General features: G+C 56.9%; 1 protein-coding gene and 1 long non-coding RNA gene across 2 annotated transcripts; both read left to right on the forward strand.

Annotated features, from left to right (window-relative positions):
- Positions 1–2,199: 2,199 nt before the first annotated feature.
- LOC145340684 (rabenosyn-5-like) lies at positions 2,200–18,950 on the forward strand. The gene is made up of 11 exons (XM_080185147.1): positions 2,200–2,416; positions 5,378–5,503; positions 6,900–7,000; positions 8,318–8,363; positions 8,962–9,123; positions 9,466–9,707; positions 10,607–10,677; positions 12,032–12,118; positions 12,456–12,558; positions 13,330–13,431; positions 18,253–18,950. The coding sequence occupies exons 1-11, from the start codon at positions 2,215–2,217 to the stop codon at positions 18,895–18,897; spliced, it is 1,887 nt and encodes a 628-aa protein (XP_080041273.1). The 5' UTR covers positions 2,200–2,214; the 3' UTR covers positions 18,898–18,950.
- A 64-nt stretch (positions 18,951–19,014) lies between these two features.
- LOC145340685 (uncharacterized) lies at positions 19,015–20,123 on the forward strand. Its single transcript, XR_013886277.1, has 2 exons — positions 19,015–20,002; positions 20,034–20,123. It is a non-coding gene; the product is annotated as an uncharacterized LOC145340685 (long non-coding RNA).
- Positions 20,124–21,508: the final 1,385 nt, after the last annotated feature.

The following is a 21,508-nucleotide window of genomic DNA, read 5'->3' on the forward strand; positions in this document are numbered from 1 at the left end:
ACAGTGACAGACCCGTCCCCACCAGTACTGTACCCCAGTGTTATACAGCGACAGACCCGTCCCCACCAGTACTGTACCCCAGTGTTATACAGCGACAGACCCGTCCCCACCAGTACTGTACCCCAGTGTTATACAGCGACAGACCTGTCCCCATTGGTACTGTACCCCAGTGTTATACAGCGACAGACCCATCCCCACCAGTACTGTACCCCAGTGTTATACAGTGACAGACCCGTCCCCACCAGTACTGTACCCCAGTGTTATACAGTGACAGACCCGTCCCCACCAGTACTGTACCCCAGTGTTATACAGCGACAGACCCGTCCCCACCAGTACTGTACCCCAGTGTTATACAGCGACAGCCTGTCCCCATTGGTACTGTACCCCAGTGTTATACAGCGACAGACCCATCCCCACCAGTACTGTACCCCAGTGTTATACAGCGACAGACCCGTCCCCACCAGTGCTGTACCCCAGTGTTATCCCCGCGGTATTGGGTCTCTCGCATTTCCATTACTTGTCTGACTCACCAGCTGTCTCTTGTTTTCTGCTTATCTCGTCCTCTCACTCCCTCACCACCTTGTCTATCTCCTCTCTCCATCTTTCCTGCCCAGCCCTCTTCTGTTTTCTCCTTGTCGCAGTGCTGTTTCTCATTCTGTCTCTCCCCACCTGTTCTCTTTCAATCGTTCTTACTCAGATCCAATTTTTCTCGTTTGGTCCTCACTCTCTCCCATTCTCTCTGTTTCTGTCTCACTCCTGCACATCATTTCTCATTCTCCCTCTCCCTGTCTTCTTGGGAGTTAGTCTTTCACTCTCCGTCCTTATATTTCTTTCCCTCTAACATGTATCTCCGTTGACTCCTCTTCTCCATTTTCCTCTCTGCTGTCCCATCTTTCTTTCTCTGCCCTATTTCATCCCTCAGCTCAGCTACCTCTCGCTCCCACTCTGTTTCTCTCACTTTGGCTCCATTGCTCCTGTCTCTATTTGCACTTCCCCCCCCGCTCCATCTCACATCTCAATCTCCTTGTCTCTCTCTCTCTGCTGTTTGTCTCTCTCCCTTCCTATCCTTTTCATTCTCTCCATCTACCCTTCGCTCTCAGTCTCACATCTCAATCTCTCGTGCATCCTCTCTGGTTGTATCACAGCTTGGTATGGCTCCTGCTCTGCCCAAGACCACAAGGAGCTACAAGAGGGTTGTGAATGTCGCCCAGTCCATCATACAAACCAACCTCCACCCATTGACTCTGTCTACACTTCCCACTGCCTTGGGAAAGCAGCCAGCATAATTAAGGACCCCACGCAACCTGGACATTCTCTTTTCCACCTTCTTCCTTCGGGAAAAAAATACAAAAGTCTTAGGTCGTGTAGCAGCTGACTCAAGAACAGCTTCTTTCCTGCTGCTGAGAGATCTTTGAATGGACCTACCTCACATTAAATTGATTTTTCTCTACACCCTAACTTATGACTATAAAACTACATTCTGCACCCTCTCCTTTCCTTCTCTATGAATGGTATGCTTTATCTGTATAGCGCAAGGAACAATACTTTTCGCTGTGTGTTAATACATGTGACAATAATAAATCAAATCAAAATCTCACACTCTGTCCTTCTCTTTCTATCCCCCTCACGTGTCAATTTGTTCCCCGCCCCACCTGCACTTTCTTTGCTGGTCTCTGTCTCTGACTCTGTCTCTCCCTCCCGCTACCCCCAGCCCACGTCCTATTCTTTCCTCCCTCTTTCTCTCCACTCTGTCGCTCAGTTTCTCTCCCTCCCTCCAGCTCGTTCCTGTCCTGGAATTTCTCTCTCCTGGATTATTTTTGCCCTCGCACTTTCCCCGCACAAACCCCACACCCTCCCCCTCCATTTCCCTGCCCATCTTTCAGAGGGGTCTGACGCAGACCACCAAATTCACACAGTGACCGACGACACATTCCACCCCCCCCCCCCCCCCCCACCACCACCACCACTCCTGTGTGCCAGTCCCATGTTGTGATGAAACCTGTGTTTGGATTGTATTCACAGAGATTCAGGCTGTCATCAGTCCAGTCCGGGGCAGGAGGCGGGCGCTCGAGCAGTTAGCAGTGACAGGCGGACATGCTGCCCTGGGCAGGGGGTGCCGCTGGACGCACGGATCGCTGAGACGAGGGAGAAGCCAGATTCCCTGCAACCCCCACCCCCCCCCCCCCCCACCCACCCCCCACCCCTTGGTCCGGCATGTGGTCCGTGCCCTCCTCGCCCCCGCTGCCTGGCACAGGAGGGGGCACCGGCGGGGGGGGTTCCTCGGGGGCCATCCGCGAGGGCTTCCTGTGCCCACTCTGCCTCAAGGACCTGCAGTCGGTGCAGCAGCTGCAATCGCATTACGAGGATGCCCACTCCAACGAGGAGGAAGAGGGGCACATGGTCGGCCAGATCAAGAGTGAGTACCTCGCTGGGGGGGAAGGGGGGGGGGGGGGCACTGTGCACGAGATTGGCACCCCCACCTGGGGTAGGGGGGGACAGATATCACTGCAACAGCAGCAGCCCCCCCCACCATTAATAGCGACTGTGACATGTAACAAATCCTAGAATCCCTACGGTGCAGAAAGAGGCCCTTCGGCCCATTGAGTCTGCACCGACCACAATCCCACCCAGGCTCTATCCCCGTAACCCCACTTATTTACCCTGTAATGCTCCTGATGCTAAGGGGCAATTTAACATGGCCAGTCCACCCAATCTGCACGTCTTTGGACTGTGGGAGGAAACCCGGAGCGCCCAGAGGAAACCCGCGCAGACACGGGGAGAATGTGCAAACTCTACACAGTCAGTGATCCGAGCTGGGAATCGAACCTGGGTCCTCTGAAGCAGCAGTGCTAACCACTCTGCCGTGAAGATGTGTGCAGGTGAGATCACTTCTGGAAAGAACTGCTCAGTTCTGGTCTCATTAAGGAGGCCCGCAGTACTAGTGGGGACGGGTCTGTCGCTGTATAACACTGGGGTACAGTACTGGTGGGGATGGGTGTGTCGCTGTATAACACTGGGGTACAGTACTGGTGGGGACGGGTCTGTCACTGTATAACACTGGGGTACAGTACTGGTGGGGACGGGTCTGTCACTGTATAACACTGGGGTACAGTACTGGTGGGGATGGGTCTGTCACTGTATAACGCTGGGGTACAGTACTGGTGGGGATGGTCTGTCACTGTATAACGCTGGGTACAGTACTGGTGGGGATGGGTCTGTCACTGTATAACGCTGGGGTACAGTACTGGTGGGGATGGGTCTGTCACTGTATAACGCTGGGGTGCAGTACTGGTGGGGACGGGTCTGTCGCTGTATAACACTGGGGTGCAGTACTAGTGGGGACGGGTCTGTCACTGTATAACACTGGGGTGCAGTACTAGTGGGGACGGGTCTGTCACTGTATAACACTGGGGTGCAGTACTAGTGGGGACGGGTCTGTTACTGTATAACACTGGGTACAGTACTAGTGGGGACGGGTCTGTCGCTGTATAACACTGGGGTACAGTACTGGTGGGGATGGGTCTGTCGCTGTATAACACTGGGGTACAGTACTAGTGGGGATGGGTCTGTCGCTGTATAACACTGGGGTACAGTACTAGTGGGGATGGGTCTGTCACTGTATAACACTGGGGTACAGTACTAGTGGGGATGGGTCTGTCACTGTATAACACTGGGGTACAGCACTGGTGGGGACAGGTCTGTCGCTGTATAACGCTGGGGTACAGTACTGGTGGGGACGGTTCTGTCACTGTATTACACTGGGGTACAGCACTTGTGACGCTAGCTGTAGCAACACAGGTTGACTCGATTGGGGTACCCAGGATAAGCAGGGGGAGGGTGTGGTTCTGCAATGAGAGGCTGAGAGAACTGGAGTACTCTGGAGTTTTGAGGTCAGAAAACTTCCCAATTATTTAGCCAAGGTATAGAATATCAGAGCAGGGAGGTTGTGATGGAACTGTATAAAACGCTGGTTAGGCCACAGCTGCAGGACTGTGAGAGGTTCTGGTCTCCACACTATAGCAAGGATGTGATGGCACTGGAGAGGGTGCGGAGAAGATTCACCAGGATGCTGCCTGGGCTGGAGCATCTCAGCAATGGAGAGAGGCTGGTTAGACTGGGGCTGCTTTCCTCAGAGCAAAGAAGGCTGAAGGGGGGACCTGATCGAGGTGTACAAAATAATGAGGGACACAGATAGGGTGAATAGGAGGGAACATTTCCCCCTTTAGTAGAGGGGTCAGTAACCAGGAGGATAGAGCTAGGGTCAGGGGATGGGAGATTTAGGACGGACGTGAGATAAAACTTTTTCACCCACAGGGTGGTGGGAATCTGGAACTCTCTGAAAGAGTGGGAGAGACAGGAACCCTCACAATATCTAAGATTCGGGGTGGCACAGTTAACACTGCTGCCTCACAGTGCCAGGGACCCGGCTTGGCTCACTGTCTGAGCAGAGTCTGCATGTTCTGGCCGTGTCTGCGTGGGTTTCCTCTGGGTGCTTCGGTTTCCTCCCACACTCCAAAGATGTGTAGGTTTCGGGGCACTAGCAGGGTAAATGTGTGGGGGACGTGGGTGGAGCCTGGGTGGGATTGCTGTGGGTGCCGACTCGATGGGCCGAACTTCCTGCCCCACGGTCAGAAGATTGTGGGTCACACGCCAGAGACTGGGGCACAAAGGTCCTGGATTGGGGGAGTGTGCAGTGCTGGGGTGGGGGGGGGGAGAGCGCGGGGCTGTGGGGAGGGTCAGTGCCGGGGGCGGGGGGGAGCGCGGGGCTGTGGGAGGGTCAGTGCCGGGGTGGGGGGGGGGGGGAGCGCAGGGCTGTGGGAGGGTCAGTGCCGGGGTGGGGGGGAGCGCGGGGCTGTGGGAGGGTCAGTGCCGGGGTGGGGGGGGAGCGCGGGGCTGTGGGAGGGTCAGTGCTTGGGGGGGCGTGGGGGGAGCGCGGGGCTGTGGGAGGGTCAGTGCTTGGGGGGGCGTGGGGGGGAGCGCGGGGCTGTGGGAGGGTCAGTGCTTGGGGGGGCGTGGGGGGGAGCGCGGGGCTGTGGGAGGGTCAGTGCTTGGGGGGGCGTGGGGGGGAGCGCGGGGCTGTGGGAGGGTCAGGGGCGGGGGGGGAGCGTGGGGCTGTGGGAGGGTCAGTGCTGGGGAGGGTGGGGCTGTGGGAGGGTCAGTGCTGGGGAGGGTGGGGCTGTGGGGAGGGTCAGTGCTGGGGGTTGGGTGGGGGGGGGGGGGAGCGCGGGGCTGTGGGGAGGTGTTGGTGCTGCAGAGTGGGGTGGGCCAGTGCCATGGGGGGGCACTCCGATGCTGCTATTGTGTCACACTGTGGATGGGATCTTGCTGTGTTACAGACTAGCGTTGACCTGTGACCTCTGACCTCTCTTTGCTGCAGCGCTTTTCGGCCGAGCCAAGAGAAAGCTGCTGAAGAGGGAGGATGCCGAGCGATCGGAGACGGACGTGGCGGACTTTGTGTACTCCGGGGGGGTCGACACCAGCAAGTGGGAGGCCCAGGACCTTGGTGAGTAGATCAAAACCCCCTCCCCCCGCCCCCCCCGCTCCACTTCCCTCCTCTCCAAATAGCCTCCCGTGCAGGGGGGCTGGAATTGTTCCCCTTGGGGCACAGAGATGGTGTTTGACGAGGGGTCTGGGACAGGTCGGGCTGTTTAAGCAGAATAACACGTGGAAATGCTCAAAACACTGAGCCCATCGAGCTTTCTCCCACATTCTGTAGGAGGATGGATGATCTGATTGTCTCCTCAACTCTACTTTCCCTCATGGGCCCCCCCACCCCTCCCAATCTCCATCAGAAATCTCTGTAACTCACCCTTGAATATATTCAGTGAGCCGCAGCCCCCACTGCTGCCTCGGGGGGATTTGGTGGGGGGGCGGTGGTAGTTCCACAGACTGACCACCCTCTGAGAGAAGAAATTCCTCCTCATCCCCATCTTCAATGAGTGACCCCCCCACCCACCCATTCTGAAACTGTGAAGCCCCCCCCCCCCCCCCAGCTGTTCTAGATTGACCCCCACAAGGGGGGTAAAACATCCTCTCAGCATCCACCCTGTCAAATCCCCCCCCCCCTCAGAACCTGAGATGTTTCAATAAGATCCCCTCTCATTCTTCTAAACTCCAATGGGTTCAGGCCCCGAGCTGCTCAACCTTTTCCTCATAAAACAAACCCCCCCCCCCCCCCACTTCATCCCAGGAATCAGCCCAGTGAGCCTTCTGTGAACGGCCTCCGATGCAGGGTGGGAGGAGGTGGTGGGGGGGGTGGGGGAGAGGTGGAGAGAGGGAGATTGAGGTGGTGGGGAGAGACGCAGAGATGGGACTGGAGGAGCGAGAGAGAGACAGGGAGTGAGGGAATACTTGGGAGGGGAAAGGTTCCAGAGCAATGTGCAAAAGAGGGTGCATGGGCCAGGCTGGGGGAGGGGAGGTGGCGAGGGTATGCGAGGGGGAGGGGGAAGGTGAGGGGGGAGGGGCATGCGTGAGCAAGGGGGTGGGTGGGGAGTGTGCACGAGCCAGGGAGTGGAGTGCGCGCGAGCTGGGGGGGTTGGGGGGGTGGGGATTGCGGTGGAGCGAGTGGGATGGGATGGGGGGGTGGAGCGTGCGCCAGTAGGGAGGGGGGGCTGGAGCGTGCACGTGCGGGAAGAAGTGGGGGTGGAGTGTGCACCAGTGGGAGGGGGGCAGCATGCACGAGATGGCGGGGGAAAGGTGGGCGTGGGTGTGCAGGGAGGGGGAGAGAGACGAGTTGGTAAACTGTATTGGGTGGATCACTAAGTGTTGAGGGTCGTCTCGCTGTGACCCTCCTAGCAGCCCCACGGGGACCCCTCACCATGACTGTACAAACTTGCCCCACTTTCAGTTGCCCCCGGTGATGGTTTGTCCTTCTGTTTGGTTTGTGTGTGTGCGTGCAGGCGCGACCCGGAACATGCGGAGCGACTTCCTGCGTTGGCGCGGGGCCCGAATTGACCACTACGTCATCGAGATGAACAAACTGCTCATTCGCCTGGAGAAGGTGAGGGGGTGCTGGGGTTACTTGCTGGGGAGGCGAGTAATAGAACATTACAGTGCAGTACAGGCCCTTCAGCCCTCGATGGTTCCACTGGTCAGTGCAACAATCTAATGACCCTCAAACCTAAATTATTCCAATATTATCCATATGCCTATCCAATGACCATTTGAACACCCATAAAGTTGGCGAGTCCACAACTGCTGCAGGCAGGGCATTCCACGCCCTCAGTACCCTCTGAGGAAAGAACCTACCTCTGACATCCGTCCTATATTTATCACCCCTCAATTTAAAGCTATGTCCCCTCGTGTTAGCCGTCACCATCCGAGGAAAAAGGCTCTCACTGTCCACCTTATCTAACCCTCTGATCATCTTGCATGCCTCATTTAAATCACCTTTTAACCTCCTCTCTAACGAAAACAACCTCAAGTCCCTCAGCCTTTCCTCGTAAGACCTTCCCACCATACCAGGCAACATCCTGGTAAACCTCCCCTGCACCCTTTCCAATGCCTCCACATCTTTCTTATAATGCAGCGACCAGAACTGTACGCAATACTCCAAGTATGGCTGCACCAGAGTTTGGTACAGTTGCAACATGATCTCACGGCTCCAAAATTCAATCCCTCTACCAATAAAAGCTAACACACTGTACGCCTTTTTAACAACCTTATCAACCTGGATGCCAACTTTCAGGGATCTACGCACATGTACACCAAGATCTCTCTGCTCATCCACACTATGATGGGGAGTTGGGGTGGAGGGGAGATGGGGGAATGGAGAGCAGGAGTTGGGAATACCCTGAAACACAGAACCTGAGCTGAAATTGTGGAGTCCGGGAGGCTGTGTTGTCCCACGCTGAAGGTGAGCGGGCGTGAGGTTCCTGTTGCTTAAGTCGAGCTGCATTGGAACGGCGCCGCAGAGCGAGGACAGAGAGGTCAGTGCGGGGAACGAGGTGGAGAGTTCGAACGATGGGCGACAAGGAGCTGAGGAGAGAGAGGAGATTGGGGTCTCCTGTTGGACGGAGCAGAGGTGTTCGCGAAATGAGTGCCCAGTCTGAGTTTGCCCTCTTCCCCAGGACTGTAGAGGGGATCGCATTGCGAGCTGGGAGCATGGGGGATTAAGCTGAAAGCAGGAAATGTGAATTACTCTTTCTCTGCAATGGGTGAAAAGGGGGGATTGGGTCTGTGCCAGGGATCCTATTCCCGTGCCCTGCACCATGCCCTCCACATGGACAGTATATCCAATAATGTTGTGGGATCAAGTTGTCTTATTGTCAACTCAGAGAGAAAAGCAATGATATTGTACTTTTTGTCTTGTTTCTAGTTGACTGCGTTTGACAGAGCCTCCACTGACCCAGCTAAGAGGAAAGGTTGGTTCCATTCGCTGCTTTCTCCCCTCCCACTTGTTTTACTCTTTTTTTTTCCCCTTCTATAAGTGGACACTTGCATCCCAAGAGCCCTGGGTGACCTTGCGCCCAGAGTATTTGAGCGTAGACATATTTGTCCTTTGAATAATACCTTATTCTTCTACTGGTCCCCAGCAATGAGAAACCAGCACTCTCCTCCTGGTCTCTCCCCAGATACCTTACTGGGAGACTTTTTGTTAGGCCAGGCTAAGAAGGAGCAATTTGGATTTATTCAGAAGTAAAGTTGATACTGAATCGATAATTAGCTGGTGAAGCTGCCGTGGTGGGATTCTTCCCAGTATCCTGGGCCAATCTTTATCCCTCTAAACATCACTAAAAATCGATTATTTGGATATTTTCTCACATCTGTGGGAGCTTGCTGTGCTTGAATCAGTTGCTGCGTTTCTCCGTATCGCGCTTTCTGTTTCCTGTAGAATTTTCTCTGTCATCGTTACTCTCATTCTGTCACTCTCCCTGGTTTTAAATACTCTTTATAAACTTGGGCTGTTTATTTAAATCACTCTGCCGGCCCTGAACCTGTTGGTGTCTCCCTCTCCCGCAGCCCTGGAGAAGTCCGTTGTGACCTGGGTGAATGACCGAGACGTGCCCTGCTGCCCGGACTGCGGGGTCACCTTCAGCATCGCGCAGAGGCGTCATCACTGCCGCCTGTGTGGCTCCATCATGTGTCGACGGTGCACCCAATTCCTCACAGTCCTCTTTGCCCGTAAGTAACTCAGCGTCTCTGGCGTGGCAATTCGGCCCATCACCGAGGGGCAGGCCATGAATCTCACCGTCTGTACACAACTGCTCGCCAAACAGACACCCTAGACGTTTGTGCAATGCGAGGTTTCACCCTCAGCGAGTCACAGGTTGACCCTGCATCCTCGGCCTGCTGCTGCTGCCCACTCAACCCTCTCTCAGGCCTGTTACTCAGGAACAGGAGGAGGCCATTCAGCCCCTCAGGCCTGTTACTCAGGGCCAGGAGGAGGCCATTCAGCCCCTCTGTTGCCTGACCTATCAGTTCAATCTAATGTTTACTGTCACGCATCTTCCTGTGATTGGATAGAGAAGCTGACGAAAGCAGTGAGGGCCTCTGTGACAGCGGGAGGGAACCCGGGTGGTCCAGACCGAGGGGCCGGGACCCTGGAGAGCGGCCGCAGACTGAGCGTTTCCAGTGTCAGCTCGCTGCTGGAGGAGAAAGATGACGATCGGATCATGACCTGTCAGCATTGCAAAGGCGTCCTGGAGCAAAGAGAGCAACGGCTGGAGGAGAAAGAGAGCTCACCGGTCATCCTGCAACTCTACACGGTTAGATACAGAGTAAACTCCCTCTACACTGCACCCCCCCATCAAATACTCCTCCCAGGACAGGTACAGCACGGGGTTAGATACAGAGTAAAGCTCCCTCTACACTGTCCCCCCATCAAACACTCCCAGGACAGGTACAGCACGGGGTTAGATACAGAGTAAAGCTCCCTCTACACTGTCCCCCATCAAACACTCCCAGGACAGGTACAGCACGGGGTTAGATACAGAGTAAAGCTCCCTCTACACTGCCCCCCATCAAACACTCCCAGGACAGGTACAGCACAGGGTTAGATACAGAGTAAAGCTCCCTCTACACTGTCCCCCATCAAACACTCCCAGGACAGGTACAGCGCAGGGTTAGATACAGAGTAAAGCTCCCTCTACGCTGTCGCCCCCATCAAACACTCCCAGGACAGGTACAGCACGGGGTTAGATACAGAGTAAAGCTCCCTCTACACTGTCCCCCCCCATCAAACACTCCCAGGACAGGTACAGCACGGGGTTAGATACAGAGTAAAGCTCCCTCTACACTGTCCCCCATCAAACACTCCCAGGACAGGTACAGCACAGGGTTAGATACAGAGTAAAGCTCCCTCTACACTGTCCCTATCAAACACTCCCAGGACAGGTACAGCACGGGGTTAGATACAGAGTAAAGCTCCCTCTACACTGTCCCCCCCATCAAACACTCCCAGGACAGGTACAGCACGGGGTTAGATACAGAGTAAAGCTCCCTCTACACTGTCCCCCCATCAAACACTCCCAGGACAGGTACAGCACGGGGTTAGATACAGATTACAGTTAGTGCAGTGTAAAGCTGGGGTCTCCTACTGATCCCAGGGCGTGGGATCGCGAGTTTGCAGTGTTTTTAACAGGCCTTGTTTGTTGTTCGACCACAGAAGCTGCACTCCTGCAAGGCCAGTGTGGACAAGTTAGCTCCAGAGTACATGAAAATGGCCGATTCACTGAAGTAAGTCCTGGGATTGCGGAGGAGAGGGGGGGGAAGTGGATGGGCGGGAGGGTTGTGGGTGTACAGTGCTGGCTGGAGATCACATAGGCTGTGCGTTAACCATTAAGTCCCTCTGAGGATAACTGACAATTCCATTGTTTACAGATTATGCCTTTTCTCTGAAAATGAATAGGAATTAGGGTCTTGAATAATTCATGGGGATGTGGGCGTGGATGGCCGAGCCCAGCGTATACACCCCCCCCGCCCCGTCCCCATTTGCCCCCTCGAGAAGGTGGTGGGTGAGCCGCCATCTTGAACCCGCTGCAGTCCTGTGTGGTGTAGGTACACCCACAGTGCTGTTAGGGAGGGAGTTCCAGGATTTTGACCCAGCCACAGTGAAGGAACGGCCGATGTATTTCCAAGTTGGGATGGTGCGAGTGGGAGGGGGGCTCCGAGGGGGAATTTGAAGGTGGTGGGTGTTCCCCATGGTGTCTGCTGCCCTTGTCCTTCCAGGGGGGTAGTGGTGGTGGGTTTGGGTGGCGCTGTTGAAGGAGCCTTGGCGAGTCGTCGTATCTTGTAGACGGTACACACTGCTGCCTCTGTGCGTCGCTGGTGGGGGGAGTGAGTGTTGAGGGTGGGTGGTTAGTGTGTCGATCGGGGGGGAGCTGCTTTGTCCTGGATGGTGTCGAGCTTCTCGAGTGTTGTCGGAGCCGCGCTCATCCAGGCGAGTGGGAGAGTATTCCATCAAACTCCTGACTTGTGCCTTGTAGATGGTGGACAGGCTTTGGGAAGTGGGGAAGACACCTCAGAGGCCATGTTGTCATGGGTGCTCCAGCTCAGTTCCATGTTATCACTCCCTCTCTCTCTAATAGTCATTTGGAATTTCATTTGGTGTTAAGTTGAAATGTTTGGTATTGGTCAGGGTCTGTGCCAACCAGCCCGGGAATGAGTCCTGTGCATTTAGCGATGAAGTTCTTGAGTTCTGCAGGTTCCCAGCGCTTTGCACGCTATTCCTGATTGTGATGTGCACCTGAGGGCCAGGGTTCATTCCTAATGCCAGAGATTCTAACCCACCACACACCCGGGTCGGTGCTGAGGGAGCGCTGCACTGCGGGAGAGGGTGGGCCCTGAGGGAGGGTCGTGCTGTGGGAGGGTCAATATTTATCTCCAAGGCAAGACTTGCATGAACCATCATGTGATGTGGGTCACTTTCTGATTGGCTGTTTGTGGGATCATGCTGTGTATGGATTGGCCTTTGGAAGGTTCCTGCGATTGAAGAGAAGCTGCTTGACTGGGTGTGCCGAGCTTTGGGACGTCCTGAGTTGGTGTGAGGCTGGGGGATTGGGTAAATGATGTTTGCTGTGGACTGTTTCAGTGCGGGCGAGAGTACCTACAGCCTGGAGCAAGCATCGAACCTGCGGGTGGAGCTGATGAAGCTGTATGAGCGCATCGACCTGCTCAGGTAGGTGCTCAGACCCAGGCCTGAATGCTCAGCCTGCGGCCCCCACTGTCCCCCTCTTCCCCTCCCGCCTCCCCCTCTGCCTGCAGCCCCCACTCTTCCCCACCCCTCCCGCCTGTGGCCCCCACTCTCCCCCTCCCCACCCGTCTCCCCCTCAGCCTACGGCCCACCTCCCCCACCCCTCCTGTCTCCCCCTCCCGCCTGCGGGGCCCCCCCCTTCCTCAGCTTGTGGCCCTCCAGCCTCCCCACCCCCCAAGCATGTAGCCCCCCCCCCCTCAGCCTGCCCCCCCCTTCCCCCTCCCTTGAGTGTGACTCTCTCTCTCTGCCTTTTCTCCCACAGTAAGAGGATTGCCTCCCTGGGGGTGTCTGAGGATCCACAGCCGCACCCCAAAACTCTCCAGCTGCAGAGAATGATTCGACTGTCAGCGACCCAGTTCCTGCAGGTCAGTTACCCGAGAGTCAGCGAGCAGCAACGCTGACTCTGCCCCTCACAAGCTTCCTCCGGCACTCTTTCCCCTACCCACCCCCACCACTTTGTCTGTCTGTCTGTCTCTCTCTCCTTCCCCTTCTGTGTCTTTCATGTGCTCTGTGTCAACCCGGAAGCTTGTGAGTCTATTATTAAATAAATCGGTTGGATTAAAACCTGGTGTTGTCAGACTTTTTACTGTGTCTCACTGTGTATGCATGCTCTCTCTCTGTCACTGCCATGTTATTCACAGTCTCTCTGTCTATCTTTCATGCGTGGTCTCTCTCTCTCTTCCCCCTCCCTGTCTGTCCATCCCTGCCTCTGTCTCTCTCTATCCCTCCCCATCTCTGTCTCTTGTGCGTGCTCTCTCTCTCCGTCTTTGTCGGTCATGCTCTTTCACTACTGTGTTGTATGCACTCTCTCGCTGCCGTGTTATTCACACTCTTTCTCTCTGTCTCCTTGCCATGTTATTCTCCGTCTCCCCCTCTCTCTATCTCTCTCCCTCTGTGTCTCTGTCTCTCGCGTGCGCTCTCTCTCTCTTGCGCTCTCTCCCTACTGTGTTATTCAATCTCTTTCTCTCTCCCTCTATCTCCCTTTCTATCTCTTTCTGTTCCCCCTTCCCCACTCTCCCTCTGTCTCTCTCCCTCTCTCTATCTCTCTCTTTCCCCCCCACTATATTTCTCTCCCTCTCTCTATCTCTCTCTCTCTGTCTCTTGTGTTATTCAGTGTTTCTCTCTCCATTCTGCAGGAGAAGTTACTGGGTTTGACCTCTCTGCCCACCCTGGAGAAGTTTGAGGAGCTGAAGGCGAGGCGGGCGCAGAGGGAAGCTGAGCTCTGGAAAGGGAATCAGGTTGGTATTTCCACCTTTCTGGGGAGGCAGTTTGCCCACGAAACCCTCTGCTGGATTCCCCAATCCCCGGACTGCGACATTGCAACCTCACCCATCAGAAACCTCTCTCTCTATTCCTCTCCCTCCAACACTCGAGCATTCACACCATCGACGCTGCCAACAGGCCGTTCGGCCCCTCTGCTCCGTGCTGGGGATTCTATCCCCACACTGGCCTGCTCCTTCAATTCACCCCACAATCTCCTCCTATTCCGTTCTCCCTGGTGTGTTTATCCAGCTTCTTATTCTCCCAACATACGCTCACACACGCACACGGATTCAGAGAGACACAGATACACACACGGTTCCCCCCCACCCCCCTCACAGATACACGCACGCGGTTCCCCCCCCCTCACAGATACACACGCACGGTTCCCCCCCCCCCCTCACAGATACACACGCACGGTTCCCCCCCCCCCCTCACAGATACACACGCACGGTTCTCCCCCCCCCCTCACAGATACACACGCACGATTCCCCCCCCCCTCACAGATACACACGCACGATTCCCCCCCCCCCCCCACAGATACACACGCACGGTCCCCCCCCCCTCACAGATACACACGCACGATTCCCCCCCCCCTCACAGATACACACGCACGGTTTCCCCCCCCCCCCACAGATACACACGCACGGTCCCCCCCCCCCCCCTCACAGATACACACGCACGGTCCCCCCCCCCCCTCACAGATACACACGCACGGTCCCCCCCCCCCTCACAGATACACACGCACGGTCCCCCCCCCTCACAGATACACACGCACGGTCCCCCCCCCCCTCACAGATACACACGCACGGTCCCCCCCCCCCTCACAGATACACACGCACGATTCCCCCCCCCCTCCGCAGATACACACGCACGATTCCCCCCCCCTCACAGATACACACGCACGATTCCCCCCCCCTCACAGATACACACGCACGATTCCCCCCCCCTCACAGATACACACGCACGATTCCCCCCCCCTCACAGATACACACGCACGATTCCCCCCCCCTCACAGATACACACGCACGATTCCCCCCCCCTCACAGATACACACGCATGATTTTCTCCCCCCCCCCTCACAGATACACACGCACGATTCCCCCCCCCCCTCACAGATACACACGCATGATTTTCTCCCCCCCCCTCACAGATACACACGCATGATTTTCTCCCCCCCCCCCTCACAGATACACACGCATGATTTTCTCCCCCCCCCTCACAGATACACACGCATGATTTTCTCCCCCCCCTCACAGATACACACGCACGATTCCCCCCCCCCTCACAGATACACACGCATGATTTTCCCCCCCCCCTCACAGATACACACGCACGATTCCCCCCCCCCTCACAGATACACACGCATGATTTCCCCCCCCCCCCTCACAGATACACACGCACGATTTCCCCCCCCCCCTCACAGATACACACGCACGATTCTCCCCCCCCCCTCACAGATACACACGCACGATTCCCCCCCCCCTCACAGATACACACGCACGATTCCCCCCCCCTCACAGATACACACGCATGATTTCCCCCCCCCCCTCACAGATACACACGCATGATTTTCTCCCCCCCTCACAGATACACACGCACGATTCCCCCCCCCCTCACAGATACACACGCATGATTTTCCCCCCCCCCCTCACAGATACACACGCACGATTCCCCCCCCCCCCTCACAGATACACACGCACGGTTCCCCCCCCCCCCCCACAGATACACACGCACGGTTCCCCCCCCCCTCACAGATACACACGCACGATTCCCCCCCCCCTCACAGATACACACGCATGATTTTCCCCCCCCCCCTCACAGATACACACGCACGGTTCCCCCCCCCCACAGATACACACGCATGATTTTCTCCCCCCTTTCAAAGCCGCCTTTATTTCTGAGGAACGTCACCCCCGCCTGTTCAGTCCCTCGGCTAATACGATCGTTCACCCAGTGTAAACCCAACTCTGCTGTTTTTTTTAACACAATCACGCAGTTATATTTCTCTGTTACCCTTTGTGTAGCACGGGAGTTAGGAGCAGGAGTAGGCCACTTGGCCCCTCGGACCTGCTGCCCCATTCAATAAGTCCATGTCTGACCTGATTGTAATCTCGACCCCCACGTTCCCGCTGACCCCCTGATAACCTTTCACCCCAGCATTAATCCTCCTCTGCCTGAAAATGATTCCAAGACTCTGCTTCCCACCTTCTGAGGGACAGAGTTCCACAGACTCAGCCCCCCTGCGAGAGAAATCATTTCTCCCCATCTCCGTCCGCACTGGGTGATTTTTTAAACAGTCACCCCCCCCCCCCCCCCCCCCACCACCCCCACACTGAGTTCTAGATTCTCCCACAAGAGGAACCATCGTCTCCACATCCACCCTGTCAAGAAACCCCCTCAGGATCTGAAAGGTTTGGATCGAGTCGCCTCTTACTCTTCTAAACTGCAGCGGATACAAACCTAACCTGTCCGACCTCTCCTCATCAGACAACCCACCCATTCCAGGGATGGGTCTGGGAAACCTTCTCTCAACCACTCCCAACACATTTACATCCTTCCTTAAATAAGGAGACCCCGCACTGTACACAGTACTCCGGGTGTGGCCTCGCCCGCACTGTACACAGTACTCCGGGTGTGGCCTCGCCCGCACTGTACACAGTACTCCGGGTGTGGCCTCGCCCGCACTGTACACAGTACTCCAGGTGTGGCCTCGCCCGCACTGTACACAGTACTCCGGGTGTGACCTCGCCCGCACTGTACACAGTACTCCGGGTGTGGCCTCGCCCGCACTGTGCTCAGTACTCCGGGTGTGGCCTCGCCCGCACTCTGCTCAGTACTCCGGGTGTGGCCTCGCCCGCACTGTACACAGTACTCCGGGTGTGGCCTCGCCCGCACTGTGCACAGTACTCCGGGTGTGGCCTCGCCCACACTGTACACAGTACTCCGGGTGTGACCTCGCCCGCACTGTACACAGTACTCCGGGTGTGACCTCGCCCGCACTGTACACAGTACTCCGGGTGTGGCCTCGCCCGCACTGTACACAGTACTCCGGGTGTGGCCTCGCCCACACTGTACACAGTACTCCGGGTGTGGCCTCGCCCACACTGTGCTCAGTACTCCGGGTGTGACCTCACCCACACTGTACACAGTACTCCGGGTGTGGCCTCGCCCGCACTGTACACAGTACTCCGGGTGTGGCCTCGCCCGCACTGTGCACAGTACTCCGGGTGTGGCCTCGCCCGCACTGTGCTCAGTACTCCGGGTGTGGCCTCGCCCACACTGTGCTCAGTACTCCGGGTGTGACGTCGCCCGCACTGTACAGAGTACTCCGGGTGTGGCCTCGCCCGCACTGTACTCAGTACTCCGGGTGTGACCTCGCCCGCACTGTACACAGTACTCCGGGTGTGACCTCGCCCACACTGTACAGAGTACTCCGGGTGTGACCTCGCCCACACTGTACAGAGTACTCCGGGTGTGGCCTCGCCCGCACTGTGCACAGTACTCCGGGTGTGGCCTCGCCCGCACTGTGCACAGTACTCCGGGTGTGGCCTCGCCCGCACTGTACACAGTACTCCGGGTGTGGCCTCGCCCGCACTGTGCACAGTACTCCGGGTGTGGCCTCGCCCGCACTGTACACAGTACTCCGGGTGTGGCCTCGCCCGCACTGTGCTCAGTACTCCGGGTGTGGCCTCGCCCGCACTGTACAGAGTACTCCGGGTGTGGCCTCGCCCGCACTGTGCACAGTACTCCGGGTGTGGCCTCGCCCGCACTGTACACAGTACTCCGGGTGTGGCCTCGCCCGCACTGTACAGAGTACTCCGGGTGTGGCCTCGCCCGCACTGTACACAGTACTCCGGGTGTGACCTCGCCCGCACTGTGCTCAGTACTCCGGGTGTGGCCTCGCCCGCACTGTACACAGTACTCCGGGTGTGGCCTCGCCCGCACTGTGCACAGTACTCCGGGTGTGGCCTCGCCCGCACTGTGCACAGTACTCCGGGTGTGGCCTCGCCCGCACTGTGCACAGTACTCCGGGTGTGGCCTCGCCCGCACTGTGCTCAGTACTCCGGGTGTGGCCTCGCCCACACTGTACACAGTACTCCGGGTGTGGCCTCGCCCGCACTGTACACAGTACTCCGGGTGCGGCCTCGCCCGCACTGTGCTCAGTACTCCGGGTGTGGCCTCGCCCGCACTGTACACAGTACTCCGGGTGTGGCCTCGCCCGCACTGTACACAGTACTCCGGGTGTGGCCTCGCCCGCACTGTGCTCAGTACTCCGGGTGTGGCCTCGCCCGCACTGTACACAGTACTCCGGGTGTGGCCTCGCCCGCACTGTACACAGTACTCCGGGTGTGGCCTCGCCCGCACTGTACACAGTACTCCGGGTGCGGCCTCGCCCGCACTGTGCTCAGTACTCTGGGTGTGGCCACTGCCCCCCCCCCAGCCACAGAGGAAGTGCCTCACTGTGGGAGGGTCAGTGCTGGGGATCTTTCGGGATGAAGCATTGATCCTTAGGCCCCTTTCTGCCCCCTCTGTGTCTGACTCCACGCCCACAACCCTCGCGTGTTCTGGGACTTGTTTCAATCCTCAGACCCACTGATCCCTTGCTGCCGGTTACCACGTTGCGGTTTGCCGGGATCTTGCTGTGCGTCAGTCGGCATTCCCCACGTTAGAATAACGGCCACAATGGGTTAATAAAAAGATAAAAATCCCCCCCGACCCCCCCCTCAGCTCTTGGCTCATCCGGAGATGTTTAACGCTGGTCTTTATTCTGGTTGTGTGTTTTTGTTTTGTTTGAGGTTCGGGATTCGGGGCCTGCACTGCAGGCCCAGCCCAGCCAGGAGGCCGTGATCCAGGACAGCGGGTGGCTGGCCTCCTCCTGCTCCTTGGCCGGGCAGCTGGATGATCCCTTGCTGGAGCAGATCGCCAACATCCAGTCCTTCCTGGCCCAGGCCCGACAGGCCGGCAGGATCAGCGAGGCCCGCACCCTGGAGGAGAACCTGCGGCAGCTGGAGCAAGAGTGGGAGGCCCGCGAGGAGCAGGAGGCCAGGACGAGGGAGGCCCCCGCAGCCCAGACAAACCCTACCGTCAACGGTGCTCCCCCTCCGCCCTCAGGACTCAACCCCTTCGAGGTCCCAGACCAGGCCGCCAACCCTTTCGAGGAGGAGGAGGAGGAGAGGGGGGCCGAGGGGCAGGTCTCCAGCAATCCCTTCGAGGAGGACGAGGCGCCCTCAGGAGGACTCAACCCCTTCGAGTGTGAGGAGGAGGAGGAGGAGGAGGCGATTGAGGAAGAGTTGTTACAGCAGCAGATTGACAATATCAAGGCTTACGTCTTTGACGCCAAGCAGGCGGGCCGGATGGACGAGGTCGCCAGCCTGCTGGACAATCTGACCGAGCTGCGCCGAGCCTTGGAGGCCACCCGGAGCCGGCACCAAGCACTTTGACCCTGCCGCACCCCTACCCCCCACCTCCCCAAAATGGACGCTGTCCAAAATAAACAGTCCCCCCTCCCCCCGCAAACCCCCCACTACCCACCTCACCCCATCACCCCCCCACCCCCAACATCCCAGCAGACCTCTCCTCTCCAAACAGCCCTCCTGCTGAAGGCCAGATGGGCTTGTCGACTGCCTGAGGCAGCGCAGGCCACGTCGATCCTCGGGTTCACTCACTGCTGAGCAGAAGCACCGGGTGATCCTCAAACCGAGGCTTCAGAACTCTGTGCGTCTCCCTCCCTCCCTCCCCCTCTCTCTCTCTCTCTCTCTGTTTCGGTCGCAATCCCTCACCCCCCTCCAGCCTCTCAACCCCAACACTGGCACCTCACCCCCTCCCTCAGAGGGTGATACCTGCTCACTGTGTGTGTAGGACAGTGGTTGGGATGGGGGGGGGGGAGCTGGAGGGTTGTGTGCTTCACTCTGCTGTTAAGTGTGGGGTGGGTGTGGGGCGATGTTCCTCTGTGCTGGTCGTGGTGTTGTCCGACTGGGGCAGTACGTTCACTCCTGAGTGTGACACAATCGGAGGGAAGGTGTCGGGAGTTTACACAGCGATACACGGTCTACAGCTCTTCCCAATAGTACACTAATACCCCAACCAGCTCCTCCTCGGGCTGTTAACCCCATCTTCCAGAAATACTGCCACTCTTTCTGTGTTTCCCGCTCTCACTCTCCCCTACTCTCTGTCTGTCTGTCTCTTTCTCTCCCCCGCTTTCTCTCTCTCTCTCCCTCCCACTCTGTCTTTTTCTCTGTCTCTCCCGTTCTCTGTCTGTCTCTCTGTCTCTCTCTCTCCTGCTCTCTGTTTCTCTCTCTCCTTTCCTGCTCTATCTGTCTGTCTCTCCCGCTCTCTGTCTATCTGTCACAGTCTCACTCACCTTCTCCCACGCATGTGTAAGGGAGAGACTGACAAGAGTGTGTGTGTCTCACTTTCTCCCTTGCATTCTGTTTTGGATATTGCACATTACCGATGCTAACACTATACTTTCCATGTTCCCTGGGTCAGTGCTGAGACCAATGCTGTGGTTGAGTGTGGGTGGGCACGCAGGGTAACATGCCAAGGGCACGATGCCAATGCTACCACTGCCAGGGAGGCAGATTTGTATTTCCAATCCCTGTGTACAATGTCAGAGCTCACTGAACACCCTCACAATGAGGTTCTCGCAAGTAAAAAGGATCTGGAAGTGCTGTGTCTGTGTGTTCTTGTTCTTCCTGTCTCTGGATCTGAGAGGACTGGGCTTTGTCTGATCCCGGGCACCTTTCCAAGGGTGAAAAACTCTCGCTCCCATTCACGCACTGACTTACGTGGCAGGAGCTTATAGAATGCAGAATTAACCATGGCGCCGAGGGGGTGTCGCGCCGTGGGAGGGTCGGCGCCGAGGGGGTGCTGTGCCGAGGGAGGGTCGGCGCCGTGCTGCAGGAGAGTCGGTGCTGAGGGGGTGCCAACTGGGGGTTGGGTAGTGGCCTCCGAGGTGGAACTGGTCAATCGAGGGGCCACAGTTGGTAGTGGGAAACTTTATTCTTTCCCTACTGTCCTGAAAATCCCCATCCTGCAACCGACCTTCATCAAACATCTTCAACAACCCTCGCTACACGGTGGTTAGTATTGCTGCCTCACAGTGTCAGGGACTCGGGTTCAGTTCTGCCCTCGGGTCACTGTCTGCGTGGAGTCTGCACGTCTCCCTGTGTCTGCATGGCTTTCCTCCGGGGGCTCCGGTTGCCTCCCACAGTCAGGTTAGGTGTGTTGGCGATGCTAAATTCTCCCTCAGTGTATCCGAACAGGCGCTGGAGTGTGGCGATGAGGGAATTGCGACAGTAACTTCATTGCAGTGTGAATGCAAGCTGACTTGTGACACCAGTAAATAAACTTTAAAAGTCACTGACTTGTGGGCTCCTGCTGTGTGTGTACTGGCTCACATGTACCAGTGAATGAAGAATATACTTTGCTGTGTTAGCCGGAGACTATGGAGAGAATGCGGAGAAACCTGAGCTGGGGCTTGTTGCATTGGTGCACAGGAAGAGTCCACAGAATTGTCTGGAACGATCTGCCGGAGATGGTATTAGAGGCGGGTACAATTTTGTCTTTTAAGAAACATTTAGACAGATGGGTACGATAGGTATAGAGACATACGGGCCAAAAGTGGGCAATTGGGATTAGCGTAGTGGATTAAACAAAAAGTGACAAAGACAAGTTGGGCTGAAGAGCCTGTTTCTGGGCTGTAAACCTCTCTGATTCCAGCAGAATCCATTTTTCCCAACTCTTTTTAAAACTCTTAAACGCAGAGGGAAGCAACAGCCTCAATATCAGAAGGCCCACCAACCCCCTCAGACAGAGAGAGAGAGAGAAAGGAAAGATTTATGGTTGCAGCAACAGTAATTCAGGGACCGGAGGGGGGGGCAGTGTTGCTTTAAGGGGCGGGGCTTGAGCGGGGTCAGCTGGTGAACCCGGAAGCAATGGATCAGCTGATGTAGGAAGGGAAACAACAACAGAGAAGGTGGGAAGAGGGGAGACTTTTACCTTGTGACGGTCTTGATGTAGCTGGTGGGTCCTGGGCAGCCCCCTCCCCCT

The sequence above is a fragment of the Carcharhinus amblyrhynchos genome, unplaced genomic scaffold, assembly GCF_965287045.1.
Source record: "Carcharhinus amblyrhynchos unplaced genomic scaffold, sCarAmb.v2.hapA chromosome_1287, whole genome shotgun sequence".
NCBI lineage: Eukaryota > Metazoa > Chordata > Chondrichthyes > Carcharhiniformes > Carcharhinidae > Carcharhinus > Carcharhinus amblyrhynchos.

What these genes read in the sequence shown, in the direction of transcription:
- LOC145340684 (XM_080185147.1), top strand. Translation starts at nt 2,215, where the DNA reads ATGTGGTCCGTGCCCTCCTCGCCCCCGCTGCCTGGCACAGGAGGGGGC. An exon ending in TCATCCTGCAACTCTACACG is followed by an intron (nt 9,708 to 10,606) that starts GTTAGATACAGA and finishes GTTCGACCACAG; the next exon opens with AAGCTGCACTCCTGCAAGGC. An exon ending in AGCTCTGGAAAGGGAATCAG is followed by an intron (nt 13,432 to 18,252) that starts GTTGGTATTTCC and finishes GTTTTGTTTGAG; the next exon opens with GTTCGGGATTCGGGGCCTGC.